Raw genomic sequence first — 20,724 nt, 5'->3', positions numbered from 1 at the left:
TTATGTGTATGGTTTTTCATCATGTGAACACGCATGAGTCATATGTTTAGTTTTTAACCAAAAAATTACATAAAAAACGTTTTAATTTTGCGATTGTCATGCAGCGAGCATCACAAGCAAGAAAACGGTAACTTATTTATGCAATTTGATTGCTTAAGAGAGCAGCAAGAGCGATTCTGACATATTAATTTTTGGTAAAACTGGCGTGGAACTCAAAACTTTATTTTTACTATATTTTTTCCACTGTCCCTAATTGAGATTTATATCGCATGAAACACTAAGTACAATACCAACAACAACATAACTCCATTGCTTGCCACGAGTGCAACACTTAATTTAATCTAAACAACCGTTAGCTGCACTGAACAGTAATGCAATTGTGCAACATAATGCGCTGTATTACAACGAAAAAACACAGTAAGCCATGAATGACACTACCGCATTTTTACGCTACGCAAGTAGACACGTAAAAAGTGAAACCGAAACCGAAACCGAAACTAAAACCGAAAGCTGCCAGGGAGACGTCAATTTAAAAGTGAAAGTGTGCTTCTTTTTGGACGAGCATTTAAATATAAATTATTTTCGGTTTTCTTATTGTTGTTGTTTTCCACTATTACATATAAAAGCTACAGCTATTGATTTCTTTTTGGTTTCTCTGGCTTTCAGCATTATTTCAATGTGTTTTTTGTCTTTTGTTGTTAGAAAATTACGCGACCACTTTTTAATGCGCATTTTCTGGTGGCGCCACGACTGTGCAATAGTACTTCTGCAAAGTGAATTCGTTGCGCCAACAACTGGCAGTCCAACAACAATTTAGGGATACCTAAGTTGTTATTGGTTTGCCGTTGTTGTTCTTTGGTTTGTGGTGAATAAACTTTTGTAGTGCAATTATGTTGCTTACAAATTACTTGATAAACGCGAGACATGCATGCAACAGCAATGCCAACAAAAATTCAATTGCTTGCCACGATAAATCTCGTTCTGCCATTTGCCACCAAAGCAATTGTTGCGCCTTCAAAAATACCCATAATAGCTGTGTCTGCGGACAACGCGCGTTTTTAGCTCATAACAAACATGATTTCGCTATTATTGACGCAGCATTTGAAATGATTCAATTGATAATTGCCGCTGAGTTGCGCTGACGCAGTTGCCAAAATTTTGGTGTACTCAAACAATGCGCCCTTTTTCAATATATACGTTTCAAGGAGAGTGTAGCGAACACGTTGCATGCCACCACATATGGTAAGTTACAGCGACAGCTTGATGTCATATGGCAACGCTACCGCACTCACATTCGACTCAAATACCGATCAATAGCGTGCAACAAGGCAGTTCTACAAGAGCAATTGCAGCAAATTGTTATGCCACACATGCAACCGCTCGCTGCACCCGAATTCAATTAAAATGCCAGATGCAATTGATATTATCAAATTATTGCCTATGAAATTACAATGCACACACTCATGTAGCTGCGTACGTACAGCACGACACCGCGCGCCACGTTGGCCAAGCGGAGTGCAATTTGTGTTGCCAACACCTTTCAGTTGAGGCAGCGAATGCCGCAAGACTTGAATATCTGATAATATTTTTGTGGCAAAATAAAAGAAGGAATGTCGGCGCAAATCAATCACGTCGCAGCAATTGGCTATAAGTTGGCAACCGCTATGGCCGCGCTCCATGCAGCCGTCCATGCACCGCTTGTTGCACCTTCAGCGCACGCACGCATGCAACAAGCGCGGAAATGCTTGAGTGGACGCGCGCGCGCATGCCCGCTCGACATGACGTCCTGCCGCAAGGCACACTGCCGGCATTTTTGGCAGCGCATACGATGCCGCTCACTCGGCGCAGTGGGTTGCCGCTGAAATGTCAGCACGCCAGTGTGGAAACAATGCCGAAATGCAGGAGTCGCGTGAAAACAATGCAAAATTGACTGCATTTACTGCCACACTTATTTGCGCGTTTAATTTGCGTTCGCCACGTCCGCATTCGCCAATTGCCTGCGCTCAAGCACACAGCGCTCCCCGCGCTTGGCCAATAATTGCCGTTATAAAAAGCGCGCCAATGTGCAACATGCGGCGCAATTGCAGCGAGTTCAGCTGGCAATTTTCAAATGCTGCAACAACAATAAAATGAAATTGTGGCACGCTAACAAAATGATGGCCACAACAACAGCGAGTGCACACAGATAAACTCAATCAAATGACTGCAGTGGCATGTGGTCGCCGGCCGGAGTGCCAGCGCTAAGCGAGACGTGCTTGCGGAAATCAAAGTTTATTTCTGCAACCAGAATAACATCAATAACGGCATTAGATATGTGCAAGACTTAGCTGAAAATTAGACGTATACAATTCGTACTCGAAACGAAAAGGCAAAGCGAACGGCGCGAACATATCACATTTCAAACCCAACGCCAGCCGTCAGCTGCCGGCCGCCAGCATTGGGGGCACTCCAATGGCAGCAGCCGCCCGCGCCCGTCAATCATCGGCCAGCCGTGCAACTCACAAACTGCCACACCAACAGCGCCGTGCGCCGTGGCACCCCAAACTCTGTGCCACCAATTGCAGCTTGGCCACTGCCACTGCATATCACTTTTGCAACAACAAAACAAAAGCTAAAATTAAAATGAAATACAAAACAAAAAAGGGTAGCGCATGCATGTATTACAGCAAGCAGTGCCACCAACTATCAACGGCAACAACTGAAAACAATGAGCTGGGTAATTTTTGCAACAAATGGCCACAGTCATTGTAGCGCAACTCGATTTACCCGGTGCCTTTTTCTGCCGAGTGGCATTCACTTGTACGAGTAACCGTATATGTGTATGTGGTAGGCGGGCACTATGCCGTAATTGCGCTTTACAATCCCAAAAATAACGGCATTTATTGTATGAGCGACAGCAACAACGGGCTCAATGGCCGACAGCAGTAAGATGCAATACTCCAAGTGAACCACAAAACTGTTATTTGGTGGCGTTAAAGCAAAGGTTTAAAGAAAATGAAAAAAATATGTTTAAAATCGAGTTTATTTGCAACATTAGTGTTTAGCTAAAATCATTTCTCGCAAACGCGGAGTTTACCATACAAAAAAATTCTTTAGACTTGTCTTAAGCTTCACATTGCCTGTTCTTCATAACCTAAAATCTTTAAACTCGAGTTTATTGACCATTTGAGTGTTTAGTAATAAACACTCATCGCAAACGCGGAGTTTACCATACAACAGTTTTCTATAGACTTGTCTTGAGCTTCACATTGAATGGTCTTCATAAACTCAAAAGTTAAACTCGAGTTTATTTGTAATCTTTGTGATTAGTTCAATAAGATCTCATTGCTCAGCTTCTGCTTAGCACTCGAATAAGACGCCAAACATTTGTGAAAATGTGTCTAGGAAACCACAAAGCCTCAGGCAATTGCATACACTCACCCACACTACTAATAAACAAATACACCCAAGGAGAACTTGTAGGTGCGAGGATGCCGTCAGTGTGGCAACAAACGGCCACAAGCACGAAAAGCAACAAAAACAAATGAAATTATTGTCGACATTAAGCCATAACTATCGGCAGCTCTAACGGTACCTCAGTGACCGCAATATCACAACCGATGTCCCTGTGCCAAGGCAAAAGCTGCAGGCCACGAAACGTTTACGGTAAAATCGCCAAGATGTTAAGCGCGATGAGTTTCTGCTAGCTGCCGATTTCTACAGCAGGACAAATACTAAGCTACAACAACAATATCTTCAGTTTTTTATAATATACACAACAACAACTCACGACTCAAATAATGACGAAGCTATCGACAACGAAGTGTGCCGTGGCATGCACGAAATGCCCGTAAATTAACGACGAGGGAAGTGTGTTCGAGTGCGAAAGGAGTCAACAGTAAATATTGGTAGCGAAACATAAAATTTTATTACCAACATGCACTGGAGTATGCACAAGGCTCGGCTGGCGAACTGAGGTGATAAAGTCAACCAGAAGTACGCACACACAAATGGTTTGGCTATTTCTTCGTGCGTGTGCTTGTGTGAGTAGTGTCAAATTGCCAAAGAAGTGTTTATCTAGCAAATCGCCTTTTAGTTTGACATTATATTGGTTTGCGCTGTGCCGAACTGCCCGAGCGACTGAAAAAACTGAAAAAGAAAAAAGTACACACATATGTACCGCGTAAGAAGTGAAGTGGCTTGTCGTCTGCATTATTTTGTTTGAAATCTACGTCGTGTGCTGATCACTGCTTACTGCTTTTAGCCAGATAATTTAGTGGAGCTTTTAAGCTCTAACAAAACCACACCACTTGCAGTGATAAATTTCGCGAGTGTATGACATTCCACTCACATGGTACCTGTCCATAGAAAATTTTCTAAAAATTCACAATCGAAAACCAATCGCGCTTTTCGACTTAATAAATTCCGGAAGAAAGCGTAATTGAGGCATAAAGTAGAAGAGGAAACGCTTTGCTTACAAAATTTATATTTATTTTCAGCGTCAAAGCTTTTATTACTGCTTTAATGAGTTCATTATCTCACTACAGAACATCAAGTGTTCGAAATTAATGGCTAAAGTCACGCAATAACGGCGATTTCCGTATTTTAAGCAATATTTGTTATATGGGCTTCACAGTAACTCCCAATATTTATACAAACGGAGTCAATCTCTACCAACTTTTTCCAGTAAAATTTATTTTGCTTAATTTGTTTTTCTCTGACTAATAGAGTTGCATTTAAAAATAATAATTGTCTACCCCGAAATATCATAACAACAACAACCAGCGCTGTCACCTCCCAAAACGTGCGCTGACACAGCATTGCGCGCCTCACATGCCCATACATGGCGCGCCACCACATCCACCTGAACTGAACCTGAACCGCACTCAACCTCAAACACTCGTCGCGCACACTCATCTGCTCAAGCAAACATACCATGTCACTGTCATGACCAGCAGTCCGTCATGCCTTGCGCAACCCACTAACCCCACCCAGCAACATCGCACCACAACGCAAAGACTGGCATACAGTTAAGCGCGCGCAAATACACACACACACACACTCACTCACCATAATACATACGCACTTCTTTGGCGCAAACGACTTTCCACTCAGCCGCTTTGAGGTTTGTATGCCGCGACGATAATTATTTTTAGTGCCGAAAATGACTCAAAATCATATTATTGCGCAAGGTCAGTGAGCGCCTTCAAAAGTGGCGGGGGTGTTGTACAGACATACATACTCGTACATACGCTGCGGTATTGCGAAAACAGCAAAGTGAAATATTTTTTACCAAACGTTTGCGCTTTAGTATGCATGTATGTACCTATGACTTCATGACTTCCTCTGTGTGTGTGCGGGTTTGCTTTGGCTTGCGCGAATTTCGCAAACTTTTTTTTATATATATTGATACATATACATATTTGACTGTATATTTAAATATATACTTCATATTATATTGAATTGTTGTTGTTGCTATAATAATAATATTATTATTTTTTCCCTTTGTTTGGTTGGAATTGTACATTTTTGTTTGATGACTGTTTGTGGGGTTTACGCTGCATGATTTCATAATTATGACGACAATGAAAATGTTTCTTGAGCGCTTCTTCTTGACACTAGCGCCCAACAGTATATAATTTTTATATACCAACATTTTTGATCTGAAATAATTCAGTAAAGCCCGTAAAATCGGCTTTTTCTATCATGATATATATTTATTCCAAAGTTTACGCTTATAGCTAGATTTTTAAGAAAACGTGTATGTGTGTGTTTATAAGAGCTATTAATGAATTACTAAAATTAATAAAAAAACAAGTAAGTTTGGTTGTGACCGAACATTTTATACTCTAGCAATTTATTTATTTAATTTTATTAATATTATATAATACACAATTTAACCCACATATTCGTCATATATATGGTATAAAGTCCATTGAAAGCTGGAAACCCTAATATTAGGTTAGAAGCACCGAGGTTCTCATGTTCGATATATGGGGCCTTGAAAACCGATGGTCCGATTTCGGCGATTTTTAGAAAGTGGCTGCCACACTATAAATGTAGTATTTGTGCAAAGTTCTGTTCCGAACTAGTGCTTACTTAACATCAGAGAGCTGCAACGGGTATATCATTTTCGTGCACACTCGAATGTCCACTCTGATTTTGTTTGATCAAACTTTTCGGTATGAATACACGTATTGATCGCTTGGAGACATGTTCAAAACGAACGAGCCTTTCGAGACACTCGAACCACAAGCATATATGCTTATTTAACAGAGTGCCGAGTTGACACTCGTTTGTGAACGAGCTGGAACTCTAACCCGATCGTATTGAGTGTGATCGAGTCACACACGAGTGTGCACAAAATTTCAGAATATGTATGTATGTAATTGGCAGTCATGCTATTATTGCGTAGTGATTGTCAACGATTATTGGTTTTGTTTGTTTTGTTTACTTTTTATAATTCATAATGACAACGATAGAAAATTCGGGTTGTGAGAACATTTCCAATGGCACAAACACCTTATCTGGTCTACACCTGAAATTTGTGATTTAAAAAAAATTAAAATATTTAAGTGCAATGAAATGTTTTTTATTTATGATTTATGAATTAATAAATAAAATAAGTTTTGAGTGAATTCTATTCTTAAATTGAATTATTCTTTTATAATATGTACTATGTACGTCTAATATTCAAATTATTCAACCAAAAAAGCTAAGACAGAACGCGTCATCCCGACGCCAACATACATACATATGTGTGTACGTATGTTTATCTATTATTTTTTGGTCTTCGAGTGCCACTCGAGTGTGTCGATCACAATCAACACGTGCACGACACACCCGAAAATATAATATACATAAAATCCGAGTTTGCTGCTTGCACTCGAAGATAGGACCGTCGTGATTGTTCGTTTGCGTTATTTTCGCTTCGGGTTCCAAACTCGATCGAACACGTGTTTGAAGAGTGTTACGACACACTCGTACCGAATTTAAGCTAGTGTGATTGAACACACTCGAACATACCCGAAGCTGCTCTCTGCTTAACATATTGTAAAGTAAACTATTCAGATCGACTTCAAAGTTCTGGAATATAGGAAGTAGGCGTGGTTGTGAACCGATTTGTCCTAATTTCACCTTTCATTGGAATCCAAGGAAAATATAACCAACCAAATTTCCTTGATATTGGTCGAGTAGTTTCGGAGATAGGGTTTTTGACCCATAAGTGGGCGGAGCCACACCCATTTAAAATTTTGTATACCAATTTGGGTGGAGCCCTGCTGTATCTCCTTTATAGTGAAATTTAAGGTTCCTAGTGTTTTCCCTTACTGAATTAAAGCATTTCTAGTAGTTTTCAACATAACCTTTGTATGGGGGGTAGGCGTGGTTTTAATCCGATTTCCTCCATTTTTGGACTTTGTAAGGAAATGCCTGAAAAAAAAACGATTCCTGAAAGTTTAGTTGATATATCTTTAGTAGTTTACGAGGGGCCACACCCACTTTCTAAAAAAAATTACATCCAATTACCCCATATCTAACTCGTTTAGTTTTGGGTGTTACAAACAACCGTTATGTGAACAAAACTATAATACTCTCATAGCAACTTTGTTGCGAGAGTATAAAAATATATTTAAAAAAATTTCCGACGTATTTCAAAGCGATAATTAAGACAAATCTAAAAGTACGACAAAAAGTGCCAACATTCATTTTTGTAATGGAATTTTTTGTTTTTTAATTTTTAATTTTTGATTTTTAACACAATTTTTTTTACAATTTTTTTATTTTTCATATTTGTTAAATTTTTAATTTTTTTTTGGATTTTCAAGGTATTTAAAAGCGCTTAAATATAAATAAAAGCGCTTAAATTGTTTATTAATCACACACTTACATACGAACACGTATGAATTTCCACTTCTACCTGTCTTCCACCAAGCGTAGTGCGTAGGCACTATTCATGGTTTATTCATCTCAGATATTAATTAATATATTTTATTACTCATTTGCGTTGTTGTTGTTGGCACGACATTGAAATTTCCTTGTACAAAGCACACAAACATACCTAGGTACATAAATATACACAGGGGGCTTGTAAATGAAGTAAAGCAACTTTTACAAGCATTTCCAAATGTTTATTTGTATAAGTATGTATGTGTGTAGAAAAACATTTTTTTTTTTTAATTACAAAAAATTATTTGAATTTTTTTTAAATATTTGAATGTCAGAAATAGTATTAAAAATTTAAATACAACACTCATTTCATAAATATATTGCCTCAACTTTGCTTTCACACAGAGTTTGGGAAATATTTTTTCAAAACAAAAATTTTAAAATTCAAAAAGAAATTTGAGGAAAAATTTTTTGAAAAAAAAATGTATAAAAAAATACAAATTTTGGAAAAAAATACAAGTTTTGTAAATTGAAAAATGCGTATTTGGCAGTGGAGCATCAAGTGTCGCAACAGAATGTTAATTAAGCACACGCACTAATGATGAATGACAGACTTATTGACAGCGATGGTAATCATGGCAAAGTGCTGCTGCGGATTGGCAACATTTGTAGATAGGTCTATTTTTATATGTACATACAGTATGTCTCATAAATCTTTTCATATGAAAAAATTTGACAAAGAAAAATGTTCAAGTTGAGTTTTGAAATTAACGCACCAATTTATTTGTTTATTTTTTTGTAACATAACAATATTCATTCATTTCTTTATTACATATGAAAAGACAGCAATTATTATTTAAATTTAAATTCTCCTCCAGCGTGTATGACACATTGTAACCTTCGGGGTATCGTTGAAATCAATTTTTTTATGTCATATTCCTGTGGAATCTTTTCCCACTCCTCTTTGATGCACTGTATGAGAGTAGTTTTGTTGGTAGGACACCTTTTTGCCACCTTCCTTTTCAAATGCGCCCATAAGTTTTCAATAGGATTGATGTCTGGGCTTTGGGCAGCAGTATCTAACACTTTTGAGCAATTATATAGCAGCCAAGACCTGCATATGTAGGACTTGTGCTTGGGATCATTGTCTTGATATAATTTGTATTTAAATTTATTTACAATTTCTGGATCCGTCAGGCCAAATTTTTGCACACTTCTTTTTATATTGTTACGTAAAATGTCTAAATATACTTCCTTTGTCATATTTTCTTCAATAATTCTGAGTTCACCAACACCTTTGCTACAAATACAACCCCATACTATTACACTCAGCTTCCCAAATTTTACTGTAGGAATAATATTCTTGTTTTGTAGGGCTGTTAGCGGCTTTCTCCAAACTCGTTGAGGTTAGGGATGCAAACATCGTGAAATGTATCGATGTATCGATGTTTCTTCAAAACCCATCGAAATCATAAACATCGGCCATTAAAACATCGATACATCGAAACTTCGATGTATTTTTGAAGTGACCACAATGTGTAAATATTAATAAGCCTATTTATACAACTCCGGAAACACAGTATTCATGTCAACCCAAACTCTATTGGCTTCTGATTGGTAGGGGTAAAAGCCGACTCTTCAACTTTCCGGCCCTGTAATTGTAGATAAATTTGACAGCTTACATTTCAGCGTTTGGTGGACCAAATGTTTATTCTGGTTCCAAATATCAAACGAGAATTCTGTTTCACACTTATCCGAAGATTCCGTTGCATCTGCGCGACTCTTTGAATTTTTTATGAAACAAAACAAAAAGGATTTCTTTTAGCCGTAGCACCTTTAAAATTCAGTAATTTGATCTAACGCAGAAGCCTACGACAGAATTAAATTGTATAAATAAATCATAAAAGTAACCGCAGTATTGTCCAAGCGCACATTCCCTTAACGAATTCTCCGTATTTTACAAAAATCGAATTCCAATGTAATAAAGCGTATCCAAATAGAGGGTTTCGGGTTAATATCCGCAAAAGTGTGATGTACAATTTTTATATAAAACATCGGCGTAAAACATCGTTGAAGGTGACATCGATGCATCGATGTTTTTAGATTCGAGACATCGATGGCTAACATCGATGCTTTTTAACGAAAACATCGATGTTTCAAAAACATCGGTACATCGTTTGCATCCCTAGTTGAGGTCCATCGTGTTAGTATAGCATTATTTTTGTCTCATTACAAAAAATTACATCATCCCAATAGTCCATTGGATGTGAAATCTGAGTTAGCGCAAAAGACAATCGTTTTTCAATGTTAATTTGCGATAATAGTGGCTTTTTCCTTGCACTTCTCGATGAATATTTGTGTTTTAAAAGAACTCTTCGCACAGTTTCATGGCGTACTTGCACAATATTATGTTCCTTCAACTCTGTGGCTATCATTCTAAGACTGCACTGTGGTTTATTATCAATTTTTTTTATTATCATCCTTTCCATTCTTCATGTGAGCTTTTTTGGCCTGCCACTGGGTTGCTTTAATTCTAACCGATTTTCGTTTTCTGCGCGATTTATGATATTGTACACAGTTCTAACATTTAGAACTATTGAACTGTTGAAATGTTGTGAAAACATTTTTGAGACAACGCAAAACATGACACATTTTGCTATTCGTTGTTGTTTTTGCATATTGCACATTCAAATAACGGTTTCTTTTTATATGAATAAGTAGTAAGTAGTAAGTAAGAATATATTGTGCTGTAGAAAAATGAGTTCAACTTAATATTCAATCATCTAATATGCTAATAAAACAAAAAAAAAATCGTAAATTTTGTACTGTGAAAAGAATTATGAGACATACTGTATGTATATATGCATGTAAATAGGAATGTATGTATCTTCAAGTGACTTTTCATTAACAATATTGATTCCGTTGACTGGGAGCAAAGCAAAATTATTTTTTCTTACATTTTCTTAGCGCCTTCACTGCTAACATACCTTATGAGTATATACGAATACCTGCATGTATGTATCGATTTACATTATATATGTACGCTTTTATATGAAAAGTGCTTATATCTCTACACTGCTGTGCACTCGGCGAACGAAATCAAAATATTTGTTGTCATTGCTTATAAAAAATATATCGCGTGACAACACGTGACTACGCATATTACGTAATATTCAATATAGTATGTATATTTGCTTCAGTTAAACAATAGATATTATAATAATATGCATACAAACGTACACACAGAAGAGTTTCAAACGCAGCAACATTACAATTAGACGCGCTTAAGACACACATAATTAGCTATATACCGTTATAATTCCACACTTTCAACAGTTGAGCATTTATTTTTATATATTTCCATTTAATTTATTTCATTTATATATAAAAATATTCGTCTCGTGACATCATTGCTAAGCCGTCGTTTTTGTTTCTTCTACTTGCAGCTCACGCAAACGTCCACAGCCATACACACACGACTTCTTCAGCGGACAGTGCGGCGGCAAGGAGGAAATGGAGGAGTGTCATGCAGCGATGATTTTAATGAAACTCTCCCATTCGCCCAAAAATGCAGGTCAGCAGCAACGTTATTGCAAACAAATATTTACTTTTCCTCCTTATTCCTTTTCAATACGCAACACTCCTTACTTTACGCACTTTACTCACGAGTTATTTAATTTTTGTTATGTTTCTTTACATTTGGCATACTTCTCACATCTTCAGAGAAATGGTATGGCTCCAGTCCGGGCAGTTCGTCGTCATCGGGCAGCTCCTGGAGTTCGGGCAGCTCATCGCCACCGCTGAGCGATGACGGCCACGCCGGCCTCAACACCAGCGCCATGTTGAACGATCCGAGCGCACGCATACGCACGACATCAGTATCCACCTCGGATGAGGGCATCGTTGTAGACTTCAAAGAGGCGCCACGCAAAAAGAGGGTGAGTACACACACATGGCCAACAAAAAAAAAGAAAACAAAAAAAAATAATTTGAAATACACTTTCGGGCGCCTGCAACAGCGCCTGTGGCAGTCAGATAGACATAGTTAGACGCATGTGTCGGAAAATTTCATTGTCGACTGCCGTCTGTTGACCCAAATTGCTTACGATTTGATTGACTAGAGCGAACTGCGTATGCAGCGCATGTGTGTATGTGTGTGCAGAGTAAAGTGCCAAATTTTTGCATACGCCACTTCGCACACACACACACACACACAGGCATAGATATTTAAAAGTTAGACATTTATGCTGTCGGCTGAATTTATGCGGTGCAAATGGAGCATTTAGTGGCTGACATATATCCATTTGCATGCGTTTTCTTAAATGAAACATTTTTATTGGTGTTGTTGTTGCTGTTTTTCTCGCGGCTTTCGCTTTCGTACAGCAAATTTATCATCTTTGATGGCGCACGCGATAATAAATCGTGTTTTGGTGCATGGTTTTGAGGGCAAATTTGGCGGCTAGACGCCCTCCAACTCACACACAATACGCATATATAATACATACATACATATTTATATATATACATGAGTATACCAGCGTTAAAACTATTTCTTATTCATCACCTGCCACTGCGCCAACTAATTAGAGAGCGCATTTAAATGTTGAAAATGTTGAAACTTTTGCAGTCGCCATTGCGTATGAGCTACAACAACGCGCTTATGTTGCGTATACGCCCATAGCGCCAGTGTCAGCACCAGCCGAGCATGACACACTTTCAATGTGGCACACCAACAACAATACCAGCAGTGCTGCAACTAATTGCGCACAATTTGCTGCACTGCTATTGTTGTTGTAGCTGTAAGGTTGGACGCGGTAGCATTCATTGCCAGCTGCGTGGCGTTGCCGCCCTTCAAAGTGGCAGGTTTTGTGCGCCGCGAGTGCGTAACATCCGTTATACGCAACACAGCATAGATTAAAGCGACCGAAACGAAAACGGTTTTCAGAAAATTTGAAGGTGAAAGTTGCAAGTTGCGATGAAAACTGCGGCATAATCACTTGAGAGCCATAAAATTACTAGGTTTAGTGTGCATTGTTTGTATTACGCTTGCTTATTGTTGGAAAAAAGTAATTTCAGTGGTCAAATTAATAGTTTTGAAATGCCCTTGTTTCATGGCGGCGCGTATTGTTTCGAGGGTGGGAGTGTTATGGAATATTGAGTAAAAAGAAGTCTAAAGAACTGGTTGGGAAAACAAACTTCAAATTAACAGACAAACAACTGTTTCTGCATGTGTATATATGTATGTATTTATGTATCTACTTGTGCATATATTTATATATGCTTTTACGCACTTGTCTATATTTACTTTATCCGGTTCTAAGCCCAACCCAACACAGCATAAGCCAGTTATGCGCATATATGTATGTGTGTACACGTTGCTCGTAGAATGTTCATATATATATATATATATATATATATATATATATATATATATATATATTTGTTATATACATATATGTGTTGTTATATATATATGTATGTGTTTGTAAGCCAACAAAAGCGAGAAAAAAATTAAAATTATTTTTATTAGATCTTATATAAGTATGTATATATGTATTTAAGTAAATATTTCTTCCAGTGCGTAATTTATGGTATAACATGATAAAAACAGAGCAATAAATATAACAAGTAAAAATGGCGTAAAATACAAAATTAAAAAATATATAATGTTATCATAAAATTCTTGAGTGCAAATTAGTTTTAAAACAAACAATAATTCTGTGTTCAAAAATATTTGTAAAATTTTATGGTTTGCAACTATTTACTACTTTGCAAACAATTACCTTCCACTGCCGTTGTACTCTCTTACAACAACAACAACAACCAAAAGTGTAAAGAAACATTAGAGACAGCACTTTAGAGCGCATTGTTAGCTCGCAGCCGCCAGCATTAATCAAACTGGCATAGCAATATATATGTATGTATGTGAGCCCACTTATGTATGTGAATATGTTGTTACATATATTTTTGATAAAAAATTATCATCTGACATATACATATATGGAGTTATGTATTTGTTGCTGGTATTTATACTCTCGCAACAAATGTTGCTAAAGAGAGTATTCTAGTTTTGTTCACATAACGGTTATTTGTAACACCCAAAACTAAACCGAGTTAGATATAGGGATCAGTTATGTTGAAAATTACTAAAAGTGGGTTAACTCGCTAAGGAAAAACGTCAGAAACACTAAATTTCACATAAGCAATGGCAGATAGGAGCTGCACTCAGATTTTTTTACAAAATGGAAAATGGGCGTGGCATCGCCCACTTATGGGAGTGTTATGGAATATTGAGTAAAAAGAAGTCTAAAGAAAATGGGCGCGGCATCGCCCACTTATGGGTCAAAAACCATATCTCAGGAACCACCCGACCGATTTCATTGAAACTTGGTTTGTAATAGTTTCCTTACATCCCAATGATATGTTGTGAAAATAGGCCAAATCGCTTCACAACCACGCCTAGTTCCTATATACCAGAACTTTGAAGTGGATCTGAATCGTTTACATTACAATATATAAAGTAATCACTAGTGAAGATATCGGTGCAGAACTTTGCACAAATACTATGTTAATAGTGTGGCAGCCCCATTCTAAAAATCTACGAAATCGGACCATAGGTTTTTAAGGCCCCATATATCGAGAACGAAGACCTCGGTGCTTCTAACCTAATATTATGGTTTCCAACTTTCAATGGACTTTGTACAATATATATGACGAATATGTGGGTCAAATTGTGTATTATATAATATAAATAAAGTTAAATAAATAAATTGCGAGAGTATAAAATGTTCGGTTACACCCGAACTTATCCCTTCCTTACTTGTTTTTTAATTTTTTTTTTCGTACGCGTGTTGGCACGTGTATTTACTTAAGACTTAACGAAAGCTAAAGCTCAGCAACAACAATTTCATTGCCGTTGATGAGTGTGTTTTTTTTTGCTCAGCCTTGAAAACTATTCTCTTTTGTTGTTGTTGTTGTTGGAGTAATGAAATAAACTCCATTTTTAATAGATTTTTTTTTAGTTTTTGTTTTCTTTCTCTAATTTATCAAATGCACACTGTAAGTCATGTCCATTACCGTTACAGCAACTGTTTGTTTGTATGTATATGGGTGTATGTGTGCTTGAGCTGAGCTATTTGCTCATATGGTTTGTTTCTCTTCGTTTGTTTGAGTTTTAGCACTTTCCAGCTGTGTTTATACATTTCTTTTGTGTTGAAGCACGCTACGAGACTCTTTCAAGCTAAAATTTTCTTTGTGTATTTTGGGCTATGTAACATAGTACCGCATATACACATGTATGCACATATATTGATGAATATGTAGTAAATGCAGCTTTTAGATAGCTTTTATAGCTTGACGTGATCATTTTTGAGTAAGTGACGTCTATATTAGGCAACATGTGACGCTCACGTTCCGCCTAAGCGTTCGGGAAAATTAAAATTTATTTAAATAATTAAATTATAGTTATAATAGGGTTAGTTACGAAAATCACAAAGATTTTGAATTCAGTTTCGAATGTGACATTCACATAAAGTGACTCTGATAACTCAGCTTACTTGGCTTACAATTTTTTTCCTATATTATGTATTATAATTGACTTATATTTTATAAACAAAATATGAGTTTAATTTTCATAATTTAAGCCTTTTAATATTTTGTAAAAAACAAATAAAAATTAAATAATATTATTTTAACAAAAAAAATATTATATTATTATATTAACAAAAATTCAACTGTTTATAAAAAAAAATTAAAATCGTTAGAATTCAATTTGAAGAAATATATAAAAAAAATTCTTTTAATTTTAATTTATTTATATTAATTTTTAGTTATAATTTTTGATTTACAAAAACTTCCAATATTATAAAAATATTTCTCTTAACAGATAATTTAACAAATTTTAATATTTTAATATTTAAATTTGATTTTAAAAATATTCATATTCAATTACAAATATAAATTTTAATATCGTATTTACATATTTTGTATACATATTAATATTTTTATTAAAAAAAATTCAATTATTAAAAGGAGTATTTTATTACAATAATAATGTATTATTTTTTATTTTACTTATCTTATATAATTTTTGAAAATTTAACTATAAAAAAACTTAAACTATAAAAATATTTTATTTAATGAGTGAATTTCTCAACATTTTCCACAATTCAAATTCAAATAACAAATTAATTTGTGGGGCACTCAATTGCTGTATATATGTACATATATATTTGGTATTTGAAAAAATATTATTATACCATCACAATTCGCTGTTGAGCTTCTTTGACCAACTGTCAGCGACTGCATATTTCAGATTTTGCACGCTTGCCATCAAATACTTTGCATGCAACTATTTGCCGTCGGTCAAAGCGAAAACCTACAAAGTGGCAACGTCATAAAACGGCATGTGTTAATGTCGTCGTATACCATTCGCGCCTGGTCACTCATAAATGCGAAGTATGCATTGCAACAGCGAATGCTTGACACAGTTTCGTTTTGTTTCTCATGTAATTATAAGTTTTTACAATTCTATCTAACGCTGTTACTGTTGTTGTTGTTGCAATTTTGTTTGGCACAATTTCGTTTAATATAATTGCAAATTGCAAGTGGCCTCATAATGGAAATAAAGTAGCCGAACAACAAATGGCACATTAAAGTTTTCGCGGTTGCACTTTTGCAGTGCGCAATAAAGTGATCAATGCAGGCACTCAGCGGCAGCAGCAGCAGCAGTACAAAAGCAACAACATACCTGACATGAATGCATATATAGTTCTTGTTGTTGTTGTGACACGTTAGTCAGTCAGTTGCAAAGTACCGCGCGGAAAACAGAGTGAGCAGCAATATACAAAATCATAAAGAAGCACTTGAGGTTAGCAGTAAATTGTCGGAGAAGGTGGCTGGGGAGTGGAAGTGCTTAGCTGCCTTTCACAAGTGCCTAACTGAAGGCATTTGCTTATGTGTGGTTGTATATATGAAATGACATGAAAATATGCTCCTCAGATTGACAACACCTCCCGCATTTTCACTCGAAATGCCAGTAAACCGAATAGAAATCATACCATCACATCAGAAGTGACAACAAAGCCAAAGCGTTGTATATGCACATGTGTGGCCAGGCAACGTTGAAGCCGCAGCTGGCTTGCATTAAGCTGTCATAACAACACGTTTCGCCGGCTGGCTGACTGGGTGACTGGCAATGGCGAGTGCGGTCACAGGCGCACCTAGCGACGAAACGAAACAAAGGAGCGCTTCCTGCACTCCAGCTGCAGTTATTTTGCAACACTAAGCGCACGCAAGTGACAAAGCAGAAGCCATTGAGGGCGCACGTGGCGTATGAGCAACATTTTGCCTTAAATAATAACGCCTGTATTTGATTCAGCACATCGGATTGCAATGTGCAGCAGGAAGCATGAAATGTGCCTGCCGCTAATTGCTCTTGAAGCTAACTTAAAGAAATTCATTAATGCCACCAACAAGCGTGGCATGCAACAGTCAGCGATTTGATTTTTAATTCATTGGAAAATTACTACTTTTTGCTGCTTATTCACGCCAATTCCTTGCCTATGTATGCATGAGAATAACTTCCACGAAAGCGTCCAACTCATAGTTGACAAATTGCACCCAACTCGCACTCGTGCTGTCAACGGCGAAGCGGTTCATTCAAAGTGACTTTTGAGTGGCATTTTCATGCATGATATTCATCGTGTTCGATTTGTGTTTTTTGTTGTTGTTGTTGCGTTTTTCAAGTTAATTGCATAATCAGATCGCAGTCAAACATCAAAGCGGCCGCAATGCAATTTTCTCCTTGTTGTTGTTTTATTGCATTTTAATCGCTCTTTATTTAATGATTCCGTAGAATTTCAATGTGCAAAGTTGCATGCAAAAAAAAAAAACGAATGAAAAAACTGTGTATATATATTTAATTGCTGCTTTTAGGCATTTTTTCTGCTTACTCAGCACCTCAGTTAGAGGCTCATACTATATTAACAAATGCAATACTCCGAAGTACTTCATAGTTGCAATTATGGCAAGTATATTCTGTACATTTTCGAAAAAAATGCACGTTGACAGCTTTCACTTTTGAACTTTAATTGCAGTCATATGTGCTATGGATTTTATATATGTATGTACATATATATAAATTTACTAGTATATTTCATCCTAGAGCATATGGTTTATTAGAGATTAGACATAGCGGAAAATTAAATAGCTCTATTAATGTAAAACATGGCATACAGTTTTACTCACGTGTCCAATAGCTTGTAATTAAAGCTGCTAATATAAGCCTTAACGGTTTTGTTAAAAACCGAAGCTTTAATTTGTTATTCCTAAGCAAAAAAATCATGGCGAAGTTACTTTTATTGTATAAATATGTATGAACGTATGACATATGTACGTACGTCTGTGTGACAAAGTTAGACTAACGGGCATAGTCAGCCATTATGGCGCTATAAGCGCTGTAAAGATGCACTGGAAAAAATGATAGCAGTAAATATATTCTCATTGATAAATGTAACCGCAAGCCAAATAATAGCAAATCAAGCTAGATTTTGTTTTGTTTTTTTTTTTTTTTTGACTACAGCTCCATTAGTCTCTTTATCAATTTTTTTAATAATAATTAAAAAAAAAAATAAAAAAGTATTTACTTAAAAAATATACTGCATTTTAATATTTTCTTTAAAAAGACTAAAATTTAAGTATACATATTTAATAAATAAAAATCGTGTTAAACATTTAGAAATTAAAAAAAAAAAAATTAAAATAATGCATTTTTGAAAAAATGTTCATAAATTTCTTTAAATTCAAATTTCTTACTCACTGAATTGCTTGCCTATAAATACACGCATTTGACAGCTCACTTGTCAGCAAACACTTTTCAAAATTAATAATTTTCGAATTCCCTGAAACCGTGCGTTGTTTTTAAAACACGAATTTTTGTGTTAATTCGCATCACATGTTTGTTCGACTGACTGACTAACCGACTAAAGCGCTTGCGACACAAAGTCTACCAACAGTGGCAGCATTGTACACACACAAACAAACAGTTAGTAATGTATTTTGCAAACACCCACCAGCTCCCTCCCCTCTGCCGTCGCACAATCACTCGCTGGCCTGTACTTTTAGGGGGGTCATTTTCACCGCCGATTTCAACGTCCGTTTCAAATCATTTTTACTTGTTGATTTGTTGTTTATTTTTGGTACATTTTTTTGCTGTTTTTGTAAAATTTCATTGTGTGTACAGCTTATTTTCCGCAGTTTTTCTATTACTATTTTATTTTTAAGCATGGTAAAATTTAATTACATTCGACACAAGCAAGTCAACTCGCCAATGCAGCCATGAAGGTGTGTGTGTATGTGTGTATAAGTGTGTGTTTTCAAGGTTAGACGCGGCCAAACACCACACAGCTAACAGCAGCTAAGCATTATTTCTAAATGTCAGCACTGGCCGCCAACTCAGCGGTCACTGCATATACAAGCAAACGTACATACATACATATACTTATACATACGCATATACATATTTAATATATAAAGAGAAATAGTCAAGAAAAATATTAAAGATTGACAAGGTCAAGTACTCGTACTTCAGTATGAATATATTTTGCCACAGCAATTTCAATTATCATGTGTAGTTAGAATCACAGTTGTAGTTGTTATTGCCGGCAAAGTGTGCAAAAGTGTTTTTTTTTTTGGCAGAAATCTAAAGAGCGAAACTAAATTTAAAATTGATTTCGTTGTAGTGGAATGCTTGCCACAAACTTGAATTGCATTGCTCTGGTCAATTTTTGTACACACACACATTTATACAAAGATATCAATATATATATATATATATATATATATAGATATTTATATTTTATATATTTTATATGCTTACATTAAAGCACTTTCAGCTCTCTCATCTGAATGGCGTTGCGTTGTTGCACAATTAAAAGTGAAATTTAATTTATGTGTGCACTAAATGACAAATATTTTGAACTGAGCAGCCGTGATCCTTTGAGCAGATTAGCAATTTTTGTGGCATTAAAAGTTGATTTATGAAGCGCAAAAATTTTCATTGCTGCAAAACTCGGCAATAATTCTACAAGATCGTTGACTGCAAAAAAAACTTAAATTTTTTTTTATATTTTTATTTTGATATATATGTCTAGTATAATTTAAATTGTTTCTTAATTTTGTACGATTTTTTGACTTGAGAGTAGTGGCGGTGTTTCTTCTGCACTGCTTAGGAGAAAAACTCTCATGCCGAGAATTGGTACCCTGTATATACATAAAGTAATTAATCAATTGTGGCGTAATAAATCAGAAATGTCTCACAGACACATAATTTCAAGTTCAAGACCCCCAGAATAGAAATAACATATACAAAGAAGGTAGAAAATATATTAGTATATATTGCCGCCATCGATTCGTCATTTCTCTACTTGCTATCTTTGCTCTCTTTTTAAAAATTGTTTGGAAGACTAGGACTTTGAACAGAACCTTGCCTTTGAAAATATATTCAGTACAATATTTGCATCTTAAAAGACATAATTTCCATAATACAGTGGAACTTCCATAACTCGAACTTTTATAACTCGAACATCTCCATAACTTGAAATTTTGAGTCGGCAATAGCGTTTAGAAGCCAAATTTCATACACATTTCCTTCCATAAATCGAATTTTCAAAATAGATGTTTTAAGGGATTAACATAAAACTTTATACGAAGTAATTAAGTAAACTGTATTTAAATCTATATTTTCCAGCGTCAAAGTTTTTTTGTGAATTATGATGATTCAATTTTGAGGAGTTCCACTGTATTTCTTTGTGAAAAAATATATACTTTATATTCTTAATTATATAACTTCGAAAATAT

The 20,724-nt window shown here is 35.9% G+C and overlaps 1 protein-coding gene across 2 annotated transcripts in view; it reads left to right on the top strand.

The window, feature by feature from the left end:
- LOC105213620 (zinc finger protein 395) overlaps nucleotides 1–20,724 on the top strand; it is a 268,922-nt gene that overhangs the window by 175,983 nt on the left and 72,215 nt on the right. For both annotated transcript variants that reach the window (XM_011186577.3, XM_011186576.3), the window contains exons 3-4: nucleotides 11,313–11,440; nucleotides 11,590–11,804. In XM_011186577.3, coding sequence (XP_011184879.2) covers nucleotides 11,313–11,440; nucleotides 11,590–11,804 — 343 coding nt within the window. The remainder of the gene's footprint in view (nucleotides 1–11,312; nucleotides 11,441–11,589; nucleotides 11,805–20,724) is intronic.

Source organism: Zeugodacus cucurbitae, chromosome 2, assembly GCF_028554725.1.
Source record: "Zeugodacus cucurbitae isolate PBARC_wt_2022May chromosome 2, idZeuCucr1.2, whole genome shotgun sequence".
NCBI lineage: Eukaryota > Metazoa > Arthropoda > Insecta > Diptera > Tephritidae > Zeugodacus > Zeugodacus cucurbitae.
Note: the sequence above shows the minus strand (reverse complement) of the source record. Positions and strands in the feature narration are given on the sequence as shown.